Raw genomic sequence first — 24,030 nt, 5'->3', positions numbered from 1 at the left:
TAGGGGCTTTGATGTCAGATGGATGATTAAGGTAGATGCCCCTACCTATGATGGTCAGATTGATGCTAGGATCCTTCTGGATTAGATTAAGAAGATGGATAGGTACTTTGATTTTTACGATATGCCAGAGGAAGTCCGCTGCCGATTTGCTAAGTTCAAACTTATCGGAGCTACCTGAGACTTCTGGACAGACCTAGAGTATCAAGAGGACCACCTAGGACTTGAGCCAATCACCACCTGGGTAGAAATGCAAGAGAGGCTCAAGAGGGAATTTTTACCTATCACTTATAGGGTCCAGTTGTTGAATGAAATGAATACCCTGATGCAAGGAAAGTTGACTGTGACCGAATACATGAGCAAGTGTAATGAATTGAAAATTAGAAGCCGTATTTGGGAGGATGTTGAGCAGACACTATCCAAATTCCTTACTGGGCTCAACTCTGAAATTCAGTCTTATATGGCACCCCACCTAGTGCGAGACGTTCCACAGGCCTTTAGGATAGCCCTTGAGGTGGAATCCTCCATGAGAACTTATTCTCAGAGGAAGAGCTTCCAAGAGTCCTAATTTAGAAAACCACCCCAAGGCTCAATTGGATTCCCAAAACCCCTTGCTGCACCACAACGTCAATTTAACAACAGGGGTAAAGGAATTTTAAGAGAAGCACCCAAGAGTAGTGGGCAACAACAGTGCATCAAGTGTCTCGGGTTTGGTCACTTCTCCAGAGTGTCCCAATACGAATCTTTATGTGGGAGAGTAGACTCCTGAAGAACGTGACCAAGAGGGTTTTCAGGACCATGAGTATGAGGACCATAAACCAGATGAGACCATATCTGATGAGGACGCCGAGGAGGCCGGTGACCTCAAGCTCGGTATTGTGCGATGCATGGTCTCACAACCTAGGGGTAGCAATGATTGGCGGAGAACTAATATTTTCATCACTTACACGTCATCAGGGCAAAAACTGCCGCGTCGTTATAGACAATGGGAGTTGCATGAATGTGGTCGCCAAGAGCATTGTTGCTCGAATGGGCCTCAAACCTGAACCCCACCCCAAGCCCTACAAGGTTGCCTGGGTTGATCAATCCACCATCCCCGTTAATTTGAGATGTCTAGTTCCCCTACACTTTGCAAGATATGAGGATCGAGTGTGGTGTGATGTCCTAGAGATGGATGTTGCCCACATCATCCTAGGTAGACCCTGGTTATATGACCGGGATGTCACCAATTATGGGAAGTCTAACACTTATGTCTTTGAGTTCAAAGGGAAAAAAATTAGGCTGACCCCCAGTGCCCCTAAAGAAGTAAGGGTTCCAGAACACAAGGAATGTACATCTAAACACACCCCCACCAAAACACTCAACATTTTAAATCAACAACAATTTGAAAGGGAGTGTTAAGAGTCAGGGGTGATTTATGCTCTACTTGCCATACAGAGTAATACCGATAGGTCACGCTTATTTACTAAGGCTCCTAGAGAAATACAACCCTTGTTGAAGAAATTTGAGAGGTTATTACCTGAGGAGCTACCTGAGGAGCTACCTGATGAGTTACCGCCTATGCGTGACATCCAGCACGCTATTGACTTAGTTCCAGGGTCCTCTTTCCCGAACTTACCCCATTACCGAATGAATCCCAAAGAGCACGCCGAACTCAAGCGGCAAGTGGATGAATTGTTACAGAAGGGATTCATGAGGGAGAGCCTTAGCCCATGTGCAGTACCTGCCTTCCTCACGCCAAAGAAAGATGGCACCTGGCGTATGTGTGTTGATAGTTGGGCCATCACTAAGATCACTGTCAAGTATAAGTTCCCTATCCCTTAGGCTTGATGACACGTTGGATGTGATGGCCAACTCATCGATCTTCTCAAAGATTGATCTTAAGAGCGGGTACCACCAAATTCAGGTAAGGCCTAGAGATGAGTGGAAGATAGTCTTCAAGATGAAGGATGGTCTTTTTGAGTGGTTAGTCATGCCTTATCAAATGCACCTAGCACCTTCATGAGAATAATGAATCAAGTGCTTCAACCATTCATCAGCAAGTTCTTAGTGGTCTACTTTGATGATATCCTCATCTACAGTAAGACCCCGTCTTCCCACTTGGATCACTTACAGAAGGTCTTTCATATGTTTCTACAAGAAAAACTCTGTCAACCTCAAGAAGTGCACCTTCATGAGTGATCAAGTCATCTTCTTAGGGTTTGTTGTTTCAACCCAAGGAGTGTCTGCTGACCTTGAGAAAGAGCGATTGTAAAGTGGCCTGAGCTAACTAATGTCTATGAAGTGCGAAATTTTCATGGCTTAGCCACCTTCTACAAGAGGTTCATTTACTGGTTTAGTTCCATTATGTCTTCTATCACGAATTGCATGAAAAAGGAGTTTCAATGGTTTAAGAGTGTTACGAAGGCTTTTACTGAGATTAAAAAGCTCATAACTGAGGCCCTCGTCCTGTGCCTCCCAGATTTTTCTAAGGTCTTCTAAGTAAACTGTGATGCATCTGGTATTGGAATAGGTGGTGTCTTAGGGCAAGGACACCCTGTTGCCTACTTTAGTGAGAAACTTAATGAAGCAAGGCAACGATATTCCACATACGACAAAGAATTCCATGCGGTTGTCCAATCATTGCGCTATTGGCGACATTACCTTTTACCGCAAGAATTCGTGCTATTCTCTGACCACCAGGCTCTGAGATACCTGAGTGCCCAAAAGAAACTAAACCAGAGACATGCTAAGTGAGTTGAGTTTCTCCAAGAGTACACCTTTGTACTCAAGCGTAGACCTGGTGTAAAGAATACCGCTGTAGATGCATTAAGCCAGGTAAACATGTTCCTCAGTCGCACTGATGTTAGGAGTCGGGCTAGTGTGTTGCTCTGGACCATAAGTGTAGAGGTTGTAGGATTCGAGCGAGTCAAGGACCAGTGACTCACCTATCCTGATTTTAGTGAGCCATTCACTTCCTTGAGTGGAGGTAACCTTGTCAGTCGCTCAGACTACCTATTTTGGGAGGGTTTCCTTTTTAAAGGAAGCAAGTTGTGTATTCCCAGGACTTCACTCCGAGACTTCCTGATTTGGGAATTGTATGCTAGGGGAGTCACTGGCCATTTTGGTTGAGATAAGACCATCACCCTCGTTGAGGACCGATTCTTTTGGCTAGAATTGAAGAGGGATGTTGCTAGAGTTGTGAGTCAGTGTAGGACATGCCAGGCTACCAAAACAACAAAAGCAGAACACGAGTTTGTACACTCCCCTACCTGTTCCCTATGCCTCTTGGCAGGACCTTAGCATAGACTTCGTGGTTGGTTTGCCAAAAACTTCGAGAGGCCATGATTCTGTTTATGTGGTTGTAGATCGCTTCTCAAAGATGGCCCATTTCATCCCATGCTCTAAGACCTCTGATGCGTCCATAGTAGCCAAACTTTTCTTTAACGAGGTTGTCAAGTACCATGGGTTACCCCTCACTATAGTGTCCGATAGGGATGTTAAGTTCACCACTCATTTTGGAGGACCCTATGGCGGATGATGGGTACTAAGCTCCGCTTCTCTTCAGCTTTCCACCCTCAGACTGATGGCCAGACTGAGGTTGTTAATAGGAGTTTGGGAAATTTGTTGCGTTGCCTCATAGGAGAACACCTTACCAGTTGGGACCGAGTCCTTAGCCAGGCCGAGTTTGAATATAATAGTTCTAAGAACAGTACCACTGGTCTGTACCCTTTGAGATTTCTTTGGGATACCAGCCTCAAGCACCCATGGACCTTGTCCTAGTTGTGTCCAGTTTTAGGACCTCCCCATCAGCCAAATCTTTTGCTCAGCATATACATGATTTGCATGCAGGTATAAGAAAACAGATAGCACTGAGCAACGATCAATATAAGTCAAAGGCAGATGTGCACAGAAGACTACAAGAGTTTCAAGAGGGAGATATGGTGATGGTTAGAATCAAGTCGCAATGTTTTGTTAGGGGAAAAGCAAGCAAACTACATGCTCGTAGCACAGGTCCTTTCAAGGTACTTAAGAGGATAGGTGCCAATGCTTATGTCCTTGATCTACCAGCTAGTATGGAAATCAGTAACATTTTCAATGTGGAAGATCTTGTCCCATACCATGGTGCCTCTACCACTACCCCATTTTACCCTGATGACCCTGAGGACTTCCCTTTCACCCTTGATGATACCGTTGAACCAACCCAACCACTTCCCCTAACCTCCTTACCACCTGTACCTAAGGTCATGAGGAGAACTGAAGAAGTTGAGGAAATCCTTGATGAGAGGATTGTATCCACACACACACAAGAGGTTTCAGAGAGTTCTTAGTCAAATGGCATGGACGTCCGGAAATTGACAACACTTGGATCACAGTGCAAGAAATCCAACAACTCAACTCTGATTTGCTTGAGTACTACATGAGCCAAAATTCACTGGAGGTGAATTCTTCTAAGCCGGGGAGAGTTGATGGGGACATCTACGTATACCAGCAGCGTAGGTGCAAGGCCCAACCACACGTGCACTCTATCTGGCTGGAGGAAAACTAGAAGCAGGAAGAAAAGAAAAGAAAGCTGCTGGTCGACCTCTGCTGTAAGAATGAGGAAAGTGACTATCGCTGGTCTCTTTCCTTCTCTTTCCTATCGTCCAGATCTTGTGGACCCCATTGCTGATGTGTTAATTAGTAGTTTTATTTCCTAATATCTTGTTTGTTTAGACTTTTGAATTAAGTAGGAAACTACTTTTTGTTTTTTTTGGAAACTTCTTCATTCTGAGATTATTTCCTAGGATTAATGTTTCTGTTTTTTTTAGTAACTAGTTCATTAATTATGTAAGGCCATTGGGCACGATGGGAGTTAATGAAATTTATTTTGAAAGACAAGAAAGCTGTCGCCCCTCTCTCTCTCAATCTTCTCTCTCTCGTCTCTCATTCTCGGTCTCTCTTTCTCGCCTCCTCTCTCTCTCACGACTTTCTCCCATTCTCTTTCTCTCTTTCTCGACTTTTCCCCCGCCCTTTCTCGACTTTCATCTCTCTTTTTTTCTGGTTCCTGTTTTCTCTGTTGCTGCTGCCCTATTGCAGCCACTGCTCACAGTCATTGGAGATTACCTCCATCGAGAAAACCCCACTTGGGTTGCTGCTGAGTTCCTAGTCAACAAGTTGGGCTGCTGCCGAGCATTACACCATCAAGCTGAACCTTTCATTGCGTCAAATCAGGTGGATTGCATCTCTTTACTTTGGATGACCTTGAGTTCTTTTCTCCTCAGACTACGGACAGCAAGAAGGTAAGTAAAACCCCCCTGTTCCACACTCATTGGCTGCCTATTATTTTCATTAGGGTAATTTACAATGTCACCCCCTGGAGAATGCCAATATTAGAGGGACACCCTATCTCTTTCACCAAATTGGACTCGGACCCCCTGCCATCAGTCAGCTTTACCGAATGCTTTGAAATGACGTTTCTGCCCTTATGAGTAAAAACTGATAAATTAGGAATTTTCATTATCCCAAAAATACCCCTCCTTACCCTTTTATCTCTCCTTCCACATCCTGAAATCTGTTCCGTCTGCTTTCGACCGTCTAGATTCCTTACTCTTCAGATCAAACTATGACCACAAAATCCTACAAGTGAAATAGTCTATACAGATCCTTGAATCGGCTTGCAAGGAGCTCAAAACTCGTGGGCTCTTTGTGAAACTCTTAGAAGCGATCCTCAAGGCAAGGAATCTTATGAAAGCAAGAACTGCCAGAGGAAATGCACATGCTTTTAATCTCACAGCATTGCGGAAAATCTTTGATGTTAAGACCACCGATGGAACGACTACTCTTCACTTTGTGGTGGAAGAGGTTATCCGATCTGAAGGGAAATGTTGTCTGATTAACCGCAATTACAGCCTCGGTTGAAGTAATAGCCGTAACAGTAACAACAGTGTCGAGAGCAGCGTCGGTTCCAACAGTGCCGGAGTGAATGACGACAGAGAGGAGCATGTAAGGTTGGGGTTACCGGTGGTTGGAGGACTCAGTGTGGAGTTCTCAAATGTCAAGAAATCAGCCAAAATCGACTACGATGCCTTGGTCAAGGTGTGCCTTGTTCTCAAAGCTCGGGTGGATGAGATTTGGAAATTCTTGGGGCGCTTCAACATGCGTGAGGGAGGAGGGTTTGTGAGAGACATGAAAGAATTCTTAAGAGGCTGCAGAAGAGAAGCTTAAGGTAGTGGAAGAGGAGCAAACAAGGGTTATGGAGCTTGTGAAGAAGACAACACAGCTTGGATATTAAAGAATTCTTGGATATGGTGGATCAAGCATGCATTGACATCGCTCAGAATCAGCAGAAGGAGGCAAGTGCAGGATCATCTTCACTGGCATCACTAGTGAAAGGGTTCCTGTGAAATTCCCAAACTTGCCAGAGCATTTCTTGTTAGGCAAGTCAAGTCCAAGGGCCTCGGGCTCGTCTTGTAGTGATTCAGATGGTGGTGGTTCCTGAATCCTAGGAGAAGCCTTGGACTGAAGTGATTTGATCAAAATTCTCCCCGTCGTAGACGCCTTCGCCAGAAGGGGTTGCAGGCGCCGATTTGAAAGTTCTTATCAATCTTCTTCTCTGACGTTCTTCTCTTATTCAGTAACTCGCGTGACCCGTCATGGATTGAGTTGTGAGTTAGGTTTTTCCTCTTCAATCGATTTTGGGAATAAAACCATTAAGAGCAATTTTGGTACTCCTTTATTTTGAAGTGCAAAATGGTATTTAGAAAAAAATATTAATTGTTGATGTCAGCATTCTTGGTATATTCTGTAATGCTGACTGACGGTAGGGGGTCCGAGTCCAATTTGGTGAAAGAGGGGATATCCCTCTAATATTGGCATTCTCTGGGGGGTGGCGTTGTAAATTACCCTTTTCATTATTCCCCCCACTGAAACCTGAAATTTACTCTGTTTTTCAAGCCATTATTTACTGTTATCCTAAAGAAATTGCTACTGTTTTACCTTTCATTAGTTGGCTGATTTTAGGACATTGTTTGGGTTTACTTATCTTGCTTAATGTCTTGATTGATTGGTGCTAAACTTAACACATATTTGCTGCCATGTTCCCTTCCCCATATCCCCATTTGACACTTGAGTAGTTTTAAGTGTTTTTCATGCTTAGACTAGTATTGACTGCTACTGCCCTATTAGTTAGTCTAATATTCTTGCGTGTTAAATCTGTATTTTGTTGAGCAATTGTGAACCCAACCCAATTCAAGACCTATTGAGTATCACTTGTCTAGTAGATTGACCCCTTGTAGGAAACCTAGTTGTCTAGGTCCCCTCCCTACATCACTTAGTTAAAACATCTGCAAGTTGTTTTCCTGTGCGAGCATGACTTGTAGAAATAACCCCTTGCTGTAGCTTTTCCCAAACAAATTGATAGTCAACCTCAATGTGTTTTGTCCTGTCATGGAACGCTGGATTCAAAACATGGATCACAACTTGGTTATCATGCCATAACATAACTGCATAGGATAACAAAAGAAAGACAACAAGACTTGAAGCTTGAAAAGAAGAAGCTTGCTCTTTCGACCCAACCGGCTTCTGTGTGCTATTCTGAAGAAGTGCACTCAAACCCAAGCCCTATCAATAGCTGCTTTACCCACATCAACTCATAAGTGACATTAGCCATGGCACGATACTCAGACTCTACGCTAGACCTAGCCACAACAACCTACTTCTTGCTCTTCTAAGACAAGATTTCTGCCAACAAACGTGTAATATCTAGTAGTTGATCACCTATCAACTAGAGATCCAACTCAATCAGCAGCACAAAAACCCTCAACACGTCCATATCTATGATCAGAGTACAACAGACCACGGCCAAGAGCCTTCTTGAGATACCTCAAAATACAAACAATAGCCTCCCATCGAGACGTCCGTGGATATGAAAGAAACTGATTCACGACATTGACAGGGAAGGCAATGTCAGGCCTAGTCACTGTCAAATAATTAAGCTTTCTCACCAATCTCCGATACTTCTTTGGAGCTTCTAACAAATCACCACTCTCAACTGTGAGCTTTACATTCGGATCCATAGGAGTATCCAAAGGCTTGGACCCTAACATTCCAGTCTTTGTCAACAAATCCAAAACATATTTCGTTTGAGAGAGGGAAATACCTTTTCTTGTTTGAGCAACCTCAATACCCAAGAAATACTTCAACCGTTCTAGATCCTTGGTCTGAAATTTCTATTGTAGATGTGTTTTCAGACTTTGCATCCTTTTAATCATCTCCATTGATGACAATATCATCAACATAAACAACCAGAAATATCTTTCCTGTGCCAGACTTCTAATAGAACACTGAATGATCACTGTCACACTTGGACAACCTAAACTCACAAACCACATTAATGAACTTGCCAAACCATGCCCAAGGAGACTACTTTAAACCGTACAATGATTTCTTCAATTTGCACACCAAATCAGACTCCCCTTGAGCAACAAACCTTGGTGGTTGCTCCATATAAACCTCCTTATGGAGATCTCCATAAGGAAAAGCATTCTTCACATCGAGTTGATACAACAGCCAATGGGAAGAAGCAGCAAGAGATATCGGAATACAAACAGAAGCCAATTTATAGGAGAAAAAGTGTCGAGGTAATCAACTCTATACACTTGGGCATATCCCTTGGCCACTAACCGAGCCTTTAACTGAGCAAGAGAACCATTTGGATTTACCTTAACAACATAAACCCATTGGCAACCAATAACAGACTTACCTTGAGGTGATGGTACACAATACCAAGTATGATTTGCATTTAAGGCCAATAACTCCTCTTCCATAGCTATCATCCAACCAGGACTAGATAATGCCTCTGCAACATACTTAGGAATAGGATGACTAGACAAAGTAGTCAGACAAGAATGAAAATATGATGACAGGCCAGAATAAGAAACAAAGTTAGGTATGGGATGTTGGGTACAACTCCGAACAACCTTACGCTGTGCAATGGGAATATCAATATCAGAAAATGACAATGAAAGGGAAATAGTTGGATTAGGGAGCGTAGGCAAAAATGATGATGTAGGAACCATAGAGACAGGGGGTGCTGATCTTGATGACGACGACGAGTGTAGACGATTGGACCAACTAGTGGTAAGGGCACTACCGTGGAAGGGGATGGCAACACTAGTGGAGGTGGTGGTGGCACTACTGAACCTGTGGAGAATAATGTTGAACAACATATAGCGGAAGATCATCATCCATTTCAAACATAATAACGAACTCATCCGGATAAGAAACAGACTCAGAAGGAAACATCAGCGGTAACAAAATATTTCTAAAGCATAGGGAAATAATAATGATAACCTTTTTATGTACGTGAATAATCCAAAAGGATACATTTAAGAGCAAGGGGATCTAACTTTGACAAAACTGGACGATGATCACGAATAAAACAAACACAACCAAAAATACGAGGAAGAATAAATAAAGGGTCAGAAGGAAACAATAGAGAATGAGGAATAGCACCTTGTATCAACGATGAAGGCATTCGATTAATAAGATAACAAGCAGTTAAAACTGCATTTGACCAAAATAGTTTTGATACCTTCATCTCAAACAAAAGAGACCGAGCAACCTCCATTTGATGCCTATTTTTTCTCTTAGCAACGCCATTTTGTTGGGGTGTGTCTGAGTACGAGGATTGGTGTATCATACCGTAACCAGCTATAAACTGAGAAAAGGGACTAGAAAAGTATTCCTTGGCATTATCGTTTCGTAAAATCTTAATGGTTTGATTAAATTGATTTTGAATTTCAGCAATAATGCAGAAAAATTTAGAAAAATAACTCAGAACGGTATTCATTAAATAAATCCAGGTAACTCTGGAATAGTCATCAACAAAAGTAATAAAAAATCGAAAACCTAATTTGGAAATAATGGGACAAGGACCTCAGATAGCCAAATGAACCAATGAAAAAGTATGTGCTGACCGTTTATCGACGCTAGTTGGATAACTTACATGGTGAACCTTCCCAAACTGACACGACTCTCAATTGAAACTTGAAATAGAACGAAAACGAGGATTAAGTGATGTAGATTCTTCACTAAACTAGGCTTGTTTTATTAGGAATAAACCTAGGGCTGGTTTCCATACATGTTGGGCCTTTGATCCCATGTGTTTTGAGTGTAAGAGGCCACTTTTATGGGCCTAAAAGAGGGACTTTAAGGTTGCATACGGGATTACTAGTTCGTTTCCTTTTTCATTAGTTTCATGTTTAAGTTGGGTTTGATTTAAGTTATATTTGTTTCCTTAGGAGTCAAGTTATTAGTTGAGTCAAGTCATTAGTAGTTAGTTTTCTTTTTCAACTAGTTTTTAATTTCAGTTTTTAGTAACTATTGTATGAGGAAAATATTTGGTTTCCTTTTTGAGGAACCTTCTATTTTGTAATTCCCTCCCCCATCAACATTATAAATAAAGAGGAGGCTCCTAAAGAAAGAATGATTTTGATAAACAAATTAATGGCTGCTGCTATTGTTTTCTCCATAAAGAGTTGTCTTGTGTTTGATCAAGGTTGATGGAATTGGTGTTTGATCCAATTGACTCTTTGCGGTGAGAAGCCCGAGAGGTCCTCTTCTACTTTATTATCTTCTTCTTCTTTGCTGTTAAAAGGTGTTACAGATCTGTCCTAATTCTACAGGTATTTAAATCACTTCCTCTCTCAATTCTGTCCAGAGAAATAGGGAATGATTGGCACAATTTTCTGGTTTTTCCCAGGTCAGCCCAGCCGGTAGTTTTGGCTGATATTTTAACCTAAGGTTCCCTTACCTAGGGAGGAACTTGATCCACACCTAAGCCCTTTCTGTGCCTTGGTTGCTGAGATATTGAAAATCTCCCTTTTCTTGTCTTTTAGTGGGATTTTCACCCAACTACTAAAATCGATAGGGATTACTGGTCTTCTCTGATTTCTTCCCTTTCTCTATGATGTTTTAAAGTTGATTGGACTATAAGGGATTATTACCAGCCTCTGTTTGGCCCCTACTGGTCTGTTTGCTGATCGGTCCTAGGGGATACTTTTTACTGAACTTGATATTTGGCTGGTTATGTTTTATCCTCTTCTAGTCTGAGTTTGTTACACTATTTTTGATTGGTTAAAAGGTTGTTCTTTGGTTAAAAAAAAATCCTGCAGTTGAGACTTGGTTGGTCCACCTATTCTAGTCTACATTATTAAGTTTCTGTAAACTTTTATAGATGGATGACTAAGTTGACAATGGATCTGATGGGGGCTGAGAATACTTGAACATGCAATGGAAGAAGAATTGTCCTAAAAATGATAAAGTCCCCCCAACTCTAAGACCTTTACCAATCGTTTTCTTCATCATAAGATCTTAAAAAACACATTAATCAGGAGAAAAGGTATGGAGCAATTGTAAGCTTGAGGAAACTTACTCACTGATAAAAGATTAAAAGGAAAATTTGGTAATTGAAGAACAGAATGATGCGGATCTGGGTTCCAACAGTTGGAATCGGAACGCTTATGGGCCCATAATCAACAAATAATTTAATATAAACAAACTAGTGGTAGTACTGTAATTTATGGCACAACTTAAAAAGGAGTGGCAGACTTGTAATTAGATGGAACTAAAGGCCAAGCTGCAATATGCTAGTAAAAGGGTAATTTAGGAACCAGGGAGAAAATATGACAAGAGATAATAAGGAAAGAAAATTGAGGGTAGTATGGTCAAACCAGGGTTTTAAAAGACCTAAACAGCAGCCCACGATTTTCAGTCTTTTTCTCCTTGTCATGAGAACCAGAAACCAGTGGAACTTGAAGAATCAAGCTTCAGCCAACAGAAATCAAGACTCAACAGTTCTGAAATTCCAGATTTAATGTTGCCCAAGCCTGTTGGATCAATCCTAACCAGTACAGTTCAAAGATTCAAGCAAATACTTGGAATATAAAGTCTGAATCTCGGAACCAGCGATAGTTGCAGGTATGGTCTGCCACTGACTTCAACTCTTGTGATTACTGGGTTCTTTGGAGAGCAATGGACAAGGGTATGGATCACAGGCAGGAGCTTCTCCTTCGGCCAGAACTGGAATGCAAATAGAACTCTGTCGGAGCGGCAAACCCTCTTTTGTTTTCTGAAATCACCCCAGCAGAGAAGAGGAACAAAGCCCAGTGATGAGGTCGTGAACAGAGAATAGAGGGTAGGAAAGAGAAAACCAGCAAGAAGAAGGAGAAGATAAGAAGGGAAAAAGAAAATAAGAGGAGAGAAAAATCAGAAACGAGAGAGATGGGGGTCACGGCAGTCCATATTCAGCCAAGCAAAACATTCAATTTTTTTCAAAAAAACTTCAAATCTAAAACTTCTCCATCCTTTACATATCCAATATAAAGGAAAAATCAAACAATTAATAGCAACTACTAAAAATGATACTATTCTAAAATTAGAAGCTAGCTAATTTCAAAGGAAATTGTTTCTAAAACAAAAGAAAATCAAATCAAAGATATTTTTTTTTTCCTAAGTCCATCGTGCAACTGCATCACAGAAGATAACGGCAAAGAAGAGTTGAGACGAATATTTTTAGTCCCTTTAACTTTAACAATAGACCCATTAGTGAACATAACAGTAGCCGAAGACTCTTTAAAAGAGAAAAATATTCCTGACATACCAGACATATTATCTGATGCTCCTGAATCAATTATCTAGGGTTGAGAAGAGGAAGAAAAACATGTAGCATTACCTGTGATGGAGAACCTTAGGGAAGAAAGGGGAAATCAGAGTAGAGAGGGGGAAGGAGGGGAATCACACACTTTCACTGGTGCACAAACTCAACATCTTCATTCAATAATCAAAATCACTCTTTTTTGTCCATCGGTTACAGTCAATATATAGGAAAGTAAAGACATAGAATTAGAAGCTTAACTGAAATGAAAACTAGCCTAAACTAGGGAACAACCAATAAAAAGGAAACCAAAGCAAAGGAAATAAATCCTACTCCTACGTTCAACTGTAGAAGGTAAAAAACATGAAATAAAATACTAAGTAACTACTAGTTTTATTTCCAACCCTTGTTGGACCAAAACCTTGGGCTGGACCCGTTCTTCTTTGCTCTTGGCTTCCAAAGCGGGTCAGACTGGTCTAACTAGGTAAGGGCAGCCATATCTACATCAACTCTTCTTCTCTGAAAAGAAGTCGAGTTTAATTTCACCATCTGAAGAAATACGCTGAATAAGGAACGATCCCTCCATCTTCTTGAGCTTAATTTCAAGGAGATCTTTGGCAGGATGAAATTTCATAGTCTTGTTGGCATGCTTGAAAGCATAGGTATTGGCGTAGCCACAATGCTATACTTTATTGTCAAACAATCAAGGTTAACCAAGAAGGATATTGCACACTTTCAGAGGGAGGATGTCACATTGGACTGTATCCTTAAATCCACCAATAGAATATGTGACAAAACACTTATCTGTGATTTTGAGATTAGTGCTGTTCACCCAAGCAACTTTGTAGGGATTTGGATGTGGCTCTTGTCTTCAATCCTAGCTTACGAACAGCGTCTTCAGAGACAACATTAGTGTAACTACCTCCATTAATGTCCAAGGTTAACAAGTGGTCATTGCACTTCACACGAGTCTGGAAAATACTACTGCGGTGCCAATCTTCATTGTCAATGGCTTTTTGAGTGGTCAACACATGACGAATGACAAAAATGATGTTGGTCTTCATCACTGAGAGTGTCATTGACTTCACCTGGAGCATGCTCTTCTCTTAAATCAACTGTGTCAGAACCTAGTTGCTCTTCGGGAATATATGGTATAGGAGAATCCTTATCAATAAAAGCAACCAAACGGCTAGGACATTGAGTACTGATATGTCCAAATCCATTGCATGAGTAGCACCTAACTGTAAATTTTGTTGCATTAGAAGGTTTATCTGAACCATGCCGAGGGGGTGAGTATGGACGAGTAGGCCGTGAAGATGACATTTCAGAAACATGTCGAGGTGGAGAATAAGATCGACTAGGTCGTGAAGAGGCTATAGATGTAGTACTAGCCTGTGGTTTGCTAGATGACCTTTCTTGGGTTGGAGGCTGTTGCAGGATAGAACTATTACCTCGAGGAAAAGTATCTGCAAAATTTCTCCGATTGTATGGGCGTTTCAGACTTTCCTCAACCTGATACGCTGCTTGCACGACGTCTTCTATGGTAGGCAATCGACTAGATACAAGGGCAGCACTAAGTTGAGGGTGTAAACCATTGCGAAATTGTGCCACTAATACTTCTTCATCCCACTCAAAATCAGAACGAGTGGCCAAATAATAAAATCTCGCAATATATTCTTCAACAGTCAAATTCTCTTGTTTCAACTGTGTAAACTTGAGATGCATGCGTTGCTTGTAATCAGAAGGCAAGAATCTCCAGTTCATGACTTCATGCATTTCAGGCTTTCAGCCCAAGTAGTGACTAAACCAATGCCTCGGGTTCGATTTTGTTGTTGCTTGATCCACCAGACTCTGGCCATGCCTTTCAATTTAGCCTCTACAAATAGAATCTTTCGGGTCTCAGTCAACCCATACAATCTGAAGAATGTCTCTAAGTTGTGAATCCAGTCAATGTACAATTCTGCATTGTTATCTCCATAAAAATCAAGAACATCCAATTTTGCTGCTCGTTCCGCTCCATCGTCATATCGACCAGTTCCATATAGTGGTGGTGGTGGAGGTGATGGTGGTGTATGATGTAGTGGTGGTGGTGGCAGTGGTAGTGACGGATCCCGTGGAGTGGTGTTGGAAGAATCCCCAGACTGGATGGGACTCTTTCCCCTATCTGCAGCCACCAATCGGTCAACAGAAATTTGCATAGATTCCATCATTGTCTTAAGAGAGGTGACAATGGTAGTGAGGGCATCAATTTTCTCATCAGTTTCTCCTTTATAAGAGTTCAACTACTGGATAACTTTGCTATTGGCTACCATGGTGATGATAAACAAAGAATACTAATAGGTTATGGAAAATCAATAAATAAATGAAAATTAAAAGAGGAATGGCAGAATGGTAATTAGCAAGAAATTCCTAAGTGGATGGCAGTAACGTAATATCTAGAAAGCACACAAAATATTACGTATAGGCAAGGGTATATTGGAAAAAGAGTAAATAAAGCATAAAGAGAGGGGCAAAGTGGGAAATAGAAAGATTAAAGATAGTTAAAGAAAGAAGAAAGGCTCGGGGGTGGGAGTTTGGGTTACTGACAAAGGGGAAACGTGCCTCTTTCTTGGAGATGGAACCAGTAGGGTTTTCTCTATCGAGGACCAGCAACCACTAAGAGATGCCGCTGCGATTGGCGATGGAGATGGCGACTCACGGCTAGACTTCAAAAACCAGGTATGTTCTTTGTCCTTTCTCTCTCTTCTCGTCTTCTTCTTGTCTTTTTTTTTTTCTTTTCTGTCTTCTGTTCCCTCTTCTCTTTTTTGTTTTTTTTTTTTTTAGCTGGCGGGAACCCTAGAGAAGGGTCGACTGAGAAGAAGTTCTGGGTATGGCTTCTTCTCCTTCAATCTCTTTATCTCCTTTCTTCTTTTGTCCTCCTTTCTCTCTGTTGTCCTGTTCTTTTTTTTTTTCATTCGCCAGAACCCTAAAACAAGGAAGGGGAGGGTTCGACTGAGATTTTGGGAGAGAAAAGGTGTCCCATGGGAGGTGAAAGGGAGTTGTGAAAGGAATCCTTCAGCTCTGATACCAAGTTAATGGGGGGCTTTAGGGAAGAAGGGAAGAATCACATAAAGGGAGGGAGAGGAAGGATTTCGCACGACCAAACATAACCACAAAGTTCACCCAAAATAATTAATTCATCATTCAAATCATTCTCTACATGTCCATAGACTACAACCAATATATAGAAAATAAAGACATGAAATTAGAAACTCTACTAGTTTTATTTCTAACCCTTATTGGACCAAAACCGCTAGACCAGTTTTTCTTGGCTCTTGGCTTCCAAAGGCGGTCATACTGATCTAACCAGGTAAGGGCAGCCATATCTGCATCAACTTTTGAGACTGAGGAAGATGGAGTTTGAGACTAAGTATACCGTGCAAATTCATCTTTTGTCATCTTGACCATTTTACCTTCAAATTGTCAAGGCTGAGAAGGTTGAGAAGACTCAGTAATTGCTACCGAATTGGCAAACTGTTTATGAGGAGGTTTGCTATGAAGTTTCCAACAAAAGCGTTGGATATGTCCTGGTTTATCACAATGGTGGCATTTTTGTGTTATCTCTGAACCATCTGAAGTACCATTAGATTGCCCCTTACCATTTCCACTGCCAGTAGTACGAACCCCCACCTCGATTATTATTCTGAGACATAAGAGCGGAGCTATTGGTGTTGGTGCAGGATCATGAGAATTCTCTTGAGCTACATCTGCCACGGTGTCACCTCTAAGAACCTAAGGTCGGAAAACATCATACTTAGGTCCAAGACACCCAAGAAACCCATAATTGTGGGCTGCTCTCGCTGGTTTTACGACATCACTACTAATAGGAAGTAGAGAGTTCAACTCCTCATACATATTCTTGAAATCAACAAAGTATTAAGTCAGAGGTCGACCCTTCCAAACCCTATAGAAATTATGAGATAGCTCATAGATGCGAGAAGGTTGTTTTGTTTAGAATACAGTATGTTTAGATAATCCTACAACTTCTTCACAGTATCGATGTGAGTAACAATATCAATGATAGAGTTATCCATCGAGTTCAACAACTGTCCCAAAATACGTGCATCAACAGTGTCCCACATTGTATCATTAGCAGACTTCACCTTTGTAAGATGATCCTGCTGGTCACGACCAGTTAAAACCAACTACACAATTTTCTTCCACTATTGAAAATTGACAGTTCCTGCAAGTTTCTTCTCTGTAATTCTATGAGTGGATGAGGATATCACCTTCGTAACAACATTCTTTGGCTTAGGGTTAGCCATTAAAGCAACAAATGTAATAGAGAATTACCAGAGAACAAATAATTGATTCATAGAGAACAAAGAATCAGAGAGCAAATCACACACGATTGATCTTATACAACTGATCAATCCTAATAACAAGAACAACTTGAATCTTCGAACAAAATTCCACCAAAATACCAAACGCTGAAGGATGTAACCCAAATCGCAAAACCCTAATGAGGGCAAATCTATCTAGGGTTATCTACGGTTGGAGATGTAGGGCTCCAATGGAGTTGAAACTTGGATCGAATGTCACTGGTATGGTGATGAAGAAAACCTGCAAAGGGTTTTCCAAACTGAGCTCTAAATAAGAAGATATGATCTAAATCGATTTTGACAGTGTCAAAACCCTGACAGCTTTGATCGATTTTTCCACTCCTTGATACTTCAATTTTGGACAAGCTCTGCGAGAGTCGGTTGAGGTGGTATGGTCATGTTCAATGGAGACCTACAGATGCCACCGTAAGGAAAACCGATCAGAGTCATATAGAGGGTCCTAGAAGAGGTAGGGGCAGACCTAAAATGACTATTGAAGAAGTGTAAGGAGATATATGCAATTGATAGGGTTGGATTATAGTATGACTACAAATAGATCTATGTGGAGGACAAAGACCCGCGTAGCCGACCCCTTGTAGGGGATGTTCCTGGGATGTTGTTCTATTTTTACTGCTAAAACATATCTCTTATATCATCTTCTACTTCCTTGTTGCACTTCTTTTATCTTATATGTTTTCTACTTTGTTGATCATATTGGATCCATGTAGCCGACTCCATTTAGTTGGGATAAGGTTATGGTTGTTGTTGCAACCACCTGGTAAGTGTTTTGTAATTGGAGACAGTTCTATGAATACTAATATAACTGATTTATGTTCCATAAGGCCTAGGCGACGCCTTGTCTCACCAAGTTGATGGCCTTATGTTATATCACAGGCCATATTATCCAGCTACTTTTCATTTTTTATATATATATATTTAAATTTTAAATGGAGAGCAATAATCCATGTAGCGAACCCAATTTAGTTTTTTTAAGACATGTTGTTGTTGTTGTTGTTTATGTTTAAAGTTTAATGTAAGGCTATAAAGGTCAAAATATAGAACATAAGGGGGTAAAAATGAGACTGTAGAAACATACAAGGGAGGAAATGATAAATGGTTGAAATTATTACATTTGCAGAACATGATCATCAGGTTTTGGGCTGGTACCTTGGCTCACCTTGGACCTCAAGGGCGGCCTGCCTTGTAAACTATGGTTCCGAGAACTTGCTGAAGCATTCTATGTTTTCTACACCTACCTGATTTCTCAGATTCTATTTAATAATTATTTATTTAGTTAGGTTGATGCTACACAGCCTACAATCTATGGATTTTTCTTTTGGTGGCTGAACTACAAGGAAAGGTTGTGGTTGGGTAGGGTTGAACAGGGTTTTTTAGAAAAAGAAGTGCGTAGGTAAAGAAGAAATAAACACTGTTACGGGACCTTGAACAGTACCTCTGAATAAAAACTAGGGAAAACAACTTATAAAAATGGGAGAATAGAAAGTATGAAGAAGAAAAAAAAAAACAAAGAGGAATGGAGAAGAATATTTGGAATCAATATGAGAGATGTAGGTGATAAGTGCGATATCTTAGCCAAAGCTAACCATTTAAAAGCCACTTAAGACTTTATCATCAGCTGATATGGCCAGGGGGAAGGGTACATATGCTTATATAGAATGCTCAATCTTACTCCCGTGATGACTAAAACTTCCCTAATCTTAATACAACACAAACCATTTCTTATTTGTTCAATAATAAAAAAGGCATAACAAGAAGTAGTCCCTCCTGGCCTCTTCCTTGCCCAGACCTGAGAGGCTCTTGCCACTTCCTTCTCTCGCTGCGTGATGTCTATAGGTCGAGGGATGGAACTGGGTCATTTGTTGCGATTTGGTGGGCCAGCTTGCATTTATTTTGGCTTCTCCTCTGATTTGAGCGCAATCTCTCAAGATGCGTCTTCCACTGTATTTGTATTTGTCTGTTTAGTTTTTTGGGGGTGTTGCCCTTTCTTTTTTTCAGGTCCTGCCCTCTCCCTCTGTAAGGCAGGGTCTTGAAAGTTGTTTGCTGCTTTGTTTGTTCCCTCCCCCCTTTCTCTTTCCTTTGGTAATGAATTTTTTATTCATCCAAAAAAAAAAAAAAAAGAGAGAGAGAGACCATAACATTAACTCCTAACTGCCTTAAATTTGAAGATTGACTATGACTTCACAATTCCGAGTGAAACTATGACCAAACAACCTATTAGACTTCCAATTGTACCAGACTTTTGGGCTTTATAATAGAGCCCATTACAGTCAAAATTCAAAAAATAAAAAACAAAAGCCCATACCTAACTGGCATAAACAAGGTTTAATCTTGATGTGTGATTCTACTATGACCCCATATGTCCCTTCTTTTAATGAATTGAAAATTTGAATTTCAGTATGGATCTTACTATTTGAAAATTTAGGCAACTTTTCATAGGGTATGATGTATTCTATATTTCTATCCTAAAGATTCTGCTTCCAAACTTTGTTCCAGATGATGCTCAGGTGCATAAAGTAAACCGAGAGGACTGTTCTTTTGACATTCAGAAAAGAGGTAGATTCTTATCTTGAGCTCTTTGTTTGACATGTGTGATAAACTATATCAAGGCTGAATTGGTTGTCATTAATAAACAAAATTAGGAAAGGCACACTCACTTGTTGCAAACTGGGAGGAGAGAGAGAGTTCTCCCTATGAAGGACCTACATCCAGTAATTCATCCGAGACAACTTCTGCAGTTAACGTGCTCTTTAATACGGTATGGCAGTTCCTGTTCCACTTCTAATTGCAAACTGCTGTGCGTTTGGTTGTCCTTTTACTGCATACACCCTCTTCATTTTCTTTTATAAACTGAATGGATGTTATTCATTAAAACAAAATGAAATGAAGCAGCTGGTATAAAATAGTTAAATTTCAAATCAAATATGAGGAATTTTTGGAAGAACTCCTAAATATAGAAGGCAGTGGCATGTCTGTTAAAGAACAGAAGAGCAGCTATTTTTGTTGTTAAACTTCTGTGCAGTTATATCTGACAAAAACCAAGTGTGGTTATGGACCAAAAAAACTAAGTGGATGCTAACACCAATGGTAAATGGCTGTAACTCGTGGCAAAAATTCCTGATTTCACAGGATCCCAGGAGTGTTGGGTTGGAAACAGTATTAGAAAGGGCGTACCCAGTGCAGAAGGATCCTGCCACTGTGGGGTGTGGGGAGGGTCATAATGTACGCAGTCTTATGATTTGAAAAAGAGAAAACAGAATCTAATTTGTAATTGGTCTAGAGTAAAGAAATTCCAGTTAGATTTGGAATGGTAACAGAAATATTAGTCTTTAGACTAGTGTTTTTAACAGAGAGTATGGACCAGATAGGAATGACTTGAACTGAGGGTCCTGTAGCACAGCAAGACTGATTTCTCGATGGTATGGGGGGTGCGATTAGCTCTATAGTGATTCTGGACAGAATGCCCTATGACCAAGGTTCTAAATCTTGGGTTTCGACCTGGACAGAATTAGGTCAGAGCTTTATTTCATAAAATTATTGCCTCTGCTACTGTACATGTCTTGATTTGTGCCGACACCATAGTAATCATACTCGGAAGAGGAATTTCTATTCCCATTACAATTAGGGAAATAGAAAATAAATTCAGGCTCCTATTACCAAAGAAACTCCAAAACATATTTAAGCTGACCTAAATTTTAAGGAAACGGGAAAATAGAAACCAAAAAAAGGAAAAAGATTACATTAGTTAGAAGGTGTTTGGGATATTCACTCTATGTTTTGTTATCTCTTTGCTCCAATAAGTTCCAGTTATTTATCAAAAGGAAAAAAAGGTGTTTGGGCTATTTGGAGGCTCAAAAGAGACCAAAGAGAAGGCAGGAAGTATGCAGCTTGAACTGAAATCTTTTATGTACCAATACAATCCATTACAATTTGCCTTGCCATCCTTTTTTCCAATGGTTTCTTCAATCTGAAATGAACAATCAGTTGGGTTGCAAGTTAGATATGCCATCTACATGGCGTTCTTGTGTGGCATCTTTGTGCATGGCATAATTACACCACAGTCCCTCTATGGAGTGGGTCTACCTCTCTCCTCCAAATCCTTTTTGTGGTATCTTTCATAGTTCCATGAGGATATTGCTTGGAAGGAATCTCTTATAAGCGAAAATTAATAGAAGAAGTCATTGCGAGGAACCAAACCAGAAATTTAGGTCGAAATTTCCAAAACCTGGTATTTTTCTGGGTATTACTCGAAATTTCCAAAATTTGCCGAAATTAGGGCCAAAGCCATCGAAACTTGGTCATCTCAGGGGTCAAAATCATTGAAACTTGTGAAGGCCGAAATTTCCAAGAGAACTATGCTTAGAGTTGAAGAAACTAGAGGAACAAGTTAGCTTTTCTTGAGGGAGCCACTTCTAAGCTTCTTGGGGAAGCTTCCTTGTAGTTTCTTGAGCATGTATTTCTTTGTAATGTAAGGAAGTTAAAGCTCTTCCTTGAGGTGATAAGGGACTGAAGAAATTTGTTTTGCATGCTATGTGCTCACGTATGCTCATAGGAAGTGGATTCCCTCATGTCTTACTCTCTCTTTCTCCTTCTAGAGATATTCTCCCCCCTCTTTTCCCTGTTTCTCTCTAATTTATGATTTTTTCTTCGTTCTAATTATATTTCTACTTCTTTTATCATTCTACGTACATAATTCTTCAATTTAGATCCGAACATTAGGATACCAATTATTCTATATACTTGTCAGTGCAGATATTGATTTTGTTTGCCATTTTACCATATGTCCTGATCTTCAAGTACGTAAACAGGTTCTGTTCTTCAATTTGATCGAATTGATCTCTTTTTTCTTCTTTTTGTACTTTCCTGAAAAGGTACTGTGCACAACCTCATAATAGTACCTTATTTCTTATCTTTCCCCTAATTTCTTTTAGGCTAATTTGTCTGGTAGGAAAAGGAGAGAAGAAAAATAGTAAAAAATGAAAATCTGTCATTTTCTCAATTGAATTTTCTTTTCTATTCTTCCATTCTCTTGCCAAACAAATATAGCCTTAGTTTTCTATCATGCCCTCACACTTTCTATCATTTTTTAGAAGTTCATGCGCATCCTTTCTAGCTCTAAGATGTTCCTTTCTTGCATGTTAGTAGGGTCTATGGCTGGGGTATCAATTGATTGGTCTTAACTGTTTTTGGTTGGGCCTTAATCGGCTCTGTGCAGCTGAAGGCCAAGACCATGACTGACTGAATAAGCATTCAGTTTGCAATGCCTAGCACCGTGGCCAATTGGTAAACAATCGGTTGGTAACTGAGCCTGAATTTCATATTTACATGGTTATCAGTGTTCCCACCCTCACTGGTGTTCACTGCCATCATTGGTGTTCTCTGCCATCACTGGGAGGGCTGGCCACACTCTGTCATCACCATCTCTGAGCGAGGACCCGAACCCCAAAGCTCGGGCTGGAGAGTCGAACATGGCCAGCATTCAGGTTCCCCATTTGCTTTCACTTGATGAGAATGAGACGAGAACAACTCTTACAATCACACCCAGAATTGAGTTCAGGTATTTTCGAGAGGGAAGACATCATATTCAGATCGAAACTGAATTCGACTTAGGGGTTGTTACTTTTAGTAAGACCAGGGTTTTAAGTATCGGTACGTATCGTACCGTATCGGCCAATATGTATTGGTATCAGTCCTTTTCAATAAAGTACCACCGATGCAGTACATGGAAAAAATTAAATCAGTTTGTATCGATATGTATCATACGACACATACTAATACACACCGATACATACTGAAACGTACTTTTTGTCAACAGTCACTGGGGGGTGAATCAGTGAGTCCAATTCCCATCCCCTAAAACTATCTGATAGCTAACTTGGCAAACCTTGTTGTACCTGTCCCTGTTCGCACAGTCGTATGCACACTCAGCCTCTCATAGACACTTCCCAGTGTGCACACATATTTTACATTACACACACTTCAATAACATACAGTGCAAATAATGGACACACCCACAACACAGGGATTTTACAAGGTTCGGCAAGAAGCCTATGTCCCCGGAGTAGTGCATGTAAAGGCTTTGTTCCTATTCAATACACTACTTTTAATTGTACCTCCAGTTAGGAGCACCCACACCCAATTTTCTCAACCCACAGCTAAGATGGTATATGCAGTGTCGGTACAATTTGCAGTATCCACTGCAGGGGAGCACCCACTCCCAGTGCTTACCACCCAATACGTAAATACAAACAATTTGGGGTTTAGCATCCTACAATCAAGCCATGCCTAGCATATGCACACCCACAACTAGCTAGCATGTATTCATTTCCACAGACAATAAATGTAATGTAATAAATCTAGGGTTCTGAGTTAGGGAATCTCACTACCAAATGTCTGGGATGATCTGGGGACCTCCACTGACCATTGGAACCTCCAACTTGACCTCTCAAGGTGAACCTGGCTCTTTAAGTGTCCACTGACAGGCTCAGTGCTCATACCTTCTCTCCCCTTGTCTTCTTGCTCTTCAAAGCATCAAGCAACACTCACTTGCTCTCCTCTCTTCTCCTTTCTTCCTCTCTTGGTTTGGAACCAACTCACCATTAATGGAGTTATGGAGCATAACCACCTCACAAACCAGCCTTCAATGGAGCACACAACAGTCACTTAAAGCTTTTTAAAGCTCGTTCATTGACCATCAATGGAGGGGGAGCTTCACCTCAAAAACCCACAACCTTCCTCTTATCAAATCTTAGATTTTTTTTTTTTTAGATAGATGACGAAATTTGTGAAAAATATCAACTTGAATGGACCCATTTGCCCTTGTGGTTAGGAAGTTATGTCATGTTGAAGTTGGAGCAACTATAAACCTCCAACATGAATCATTGTATGAGTGGTGTAGGCTGCGCTGGCGGCGCGTGCAATGACGACTTAATCTTAGTTGTAAATTTGGTACAAAAAGCACCTTTAATGTCAACCGTTGGATGAAGACAACGGTTTTTAAATCCGGACCATTTATGAGGAATCTGCTGATGTAGTTGG

At 40.6% G+C, this 24,030-nt stretch overlaps 1 protein-coding gene across 1 annotated transcript in view; it reads left to right on the top strand.

Moving 5' to 3' along the window:
- Positions 1-19,750, top strand: part of LOC122070786 (katanin p80 WD40 repeat-containing subunit B1 homolog KTN80.4-like) — a gene marked incomplete at its 3' end in the record, with an annotated part of 28,201 nt that extends 8,451 nt beyond the window's left edge. Inside the window, 2 exon segments of the mRNA XM_042634988.1 lie at positions 19,489-19,548; positions 19,635-19,750. Of these exon segments, the coding sequence (XP_042490922.1) occupies positions 19,489-19,548; positions 19,635-19,750 (176 nt within the window).
- Between the last annotated feature and the right edge of the window lie 4,280 nt (positions 19,751-24,030).

The sequence above is a fragment of the Macadamia integrifolia genome, unplaced genomic scaffold (genome assembly GCF_013358625.1).
Source record: "Macadamia integrifolia cultivar HAES 741 unplaced genomic scaffold, SCU_Mint_v3 scaffold_110A, whole genome shotgun sequence".
NCBI classification, from domain to species: domain Eukaryota; kingdom Viridiplantae; phylum Streptophyta; class Magnoliopsida; order Proteales; family Proteaceae; genus Macadamia; species Macadamia integrifolia.
This window is presented reverse-complemented; position numbering and strand designations above follow the sequence as displayed.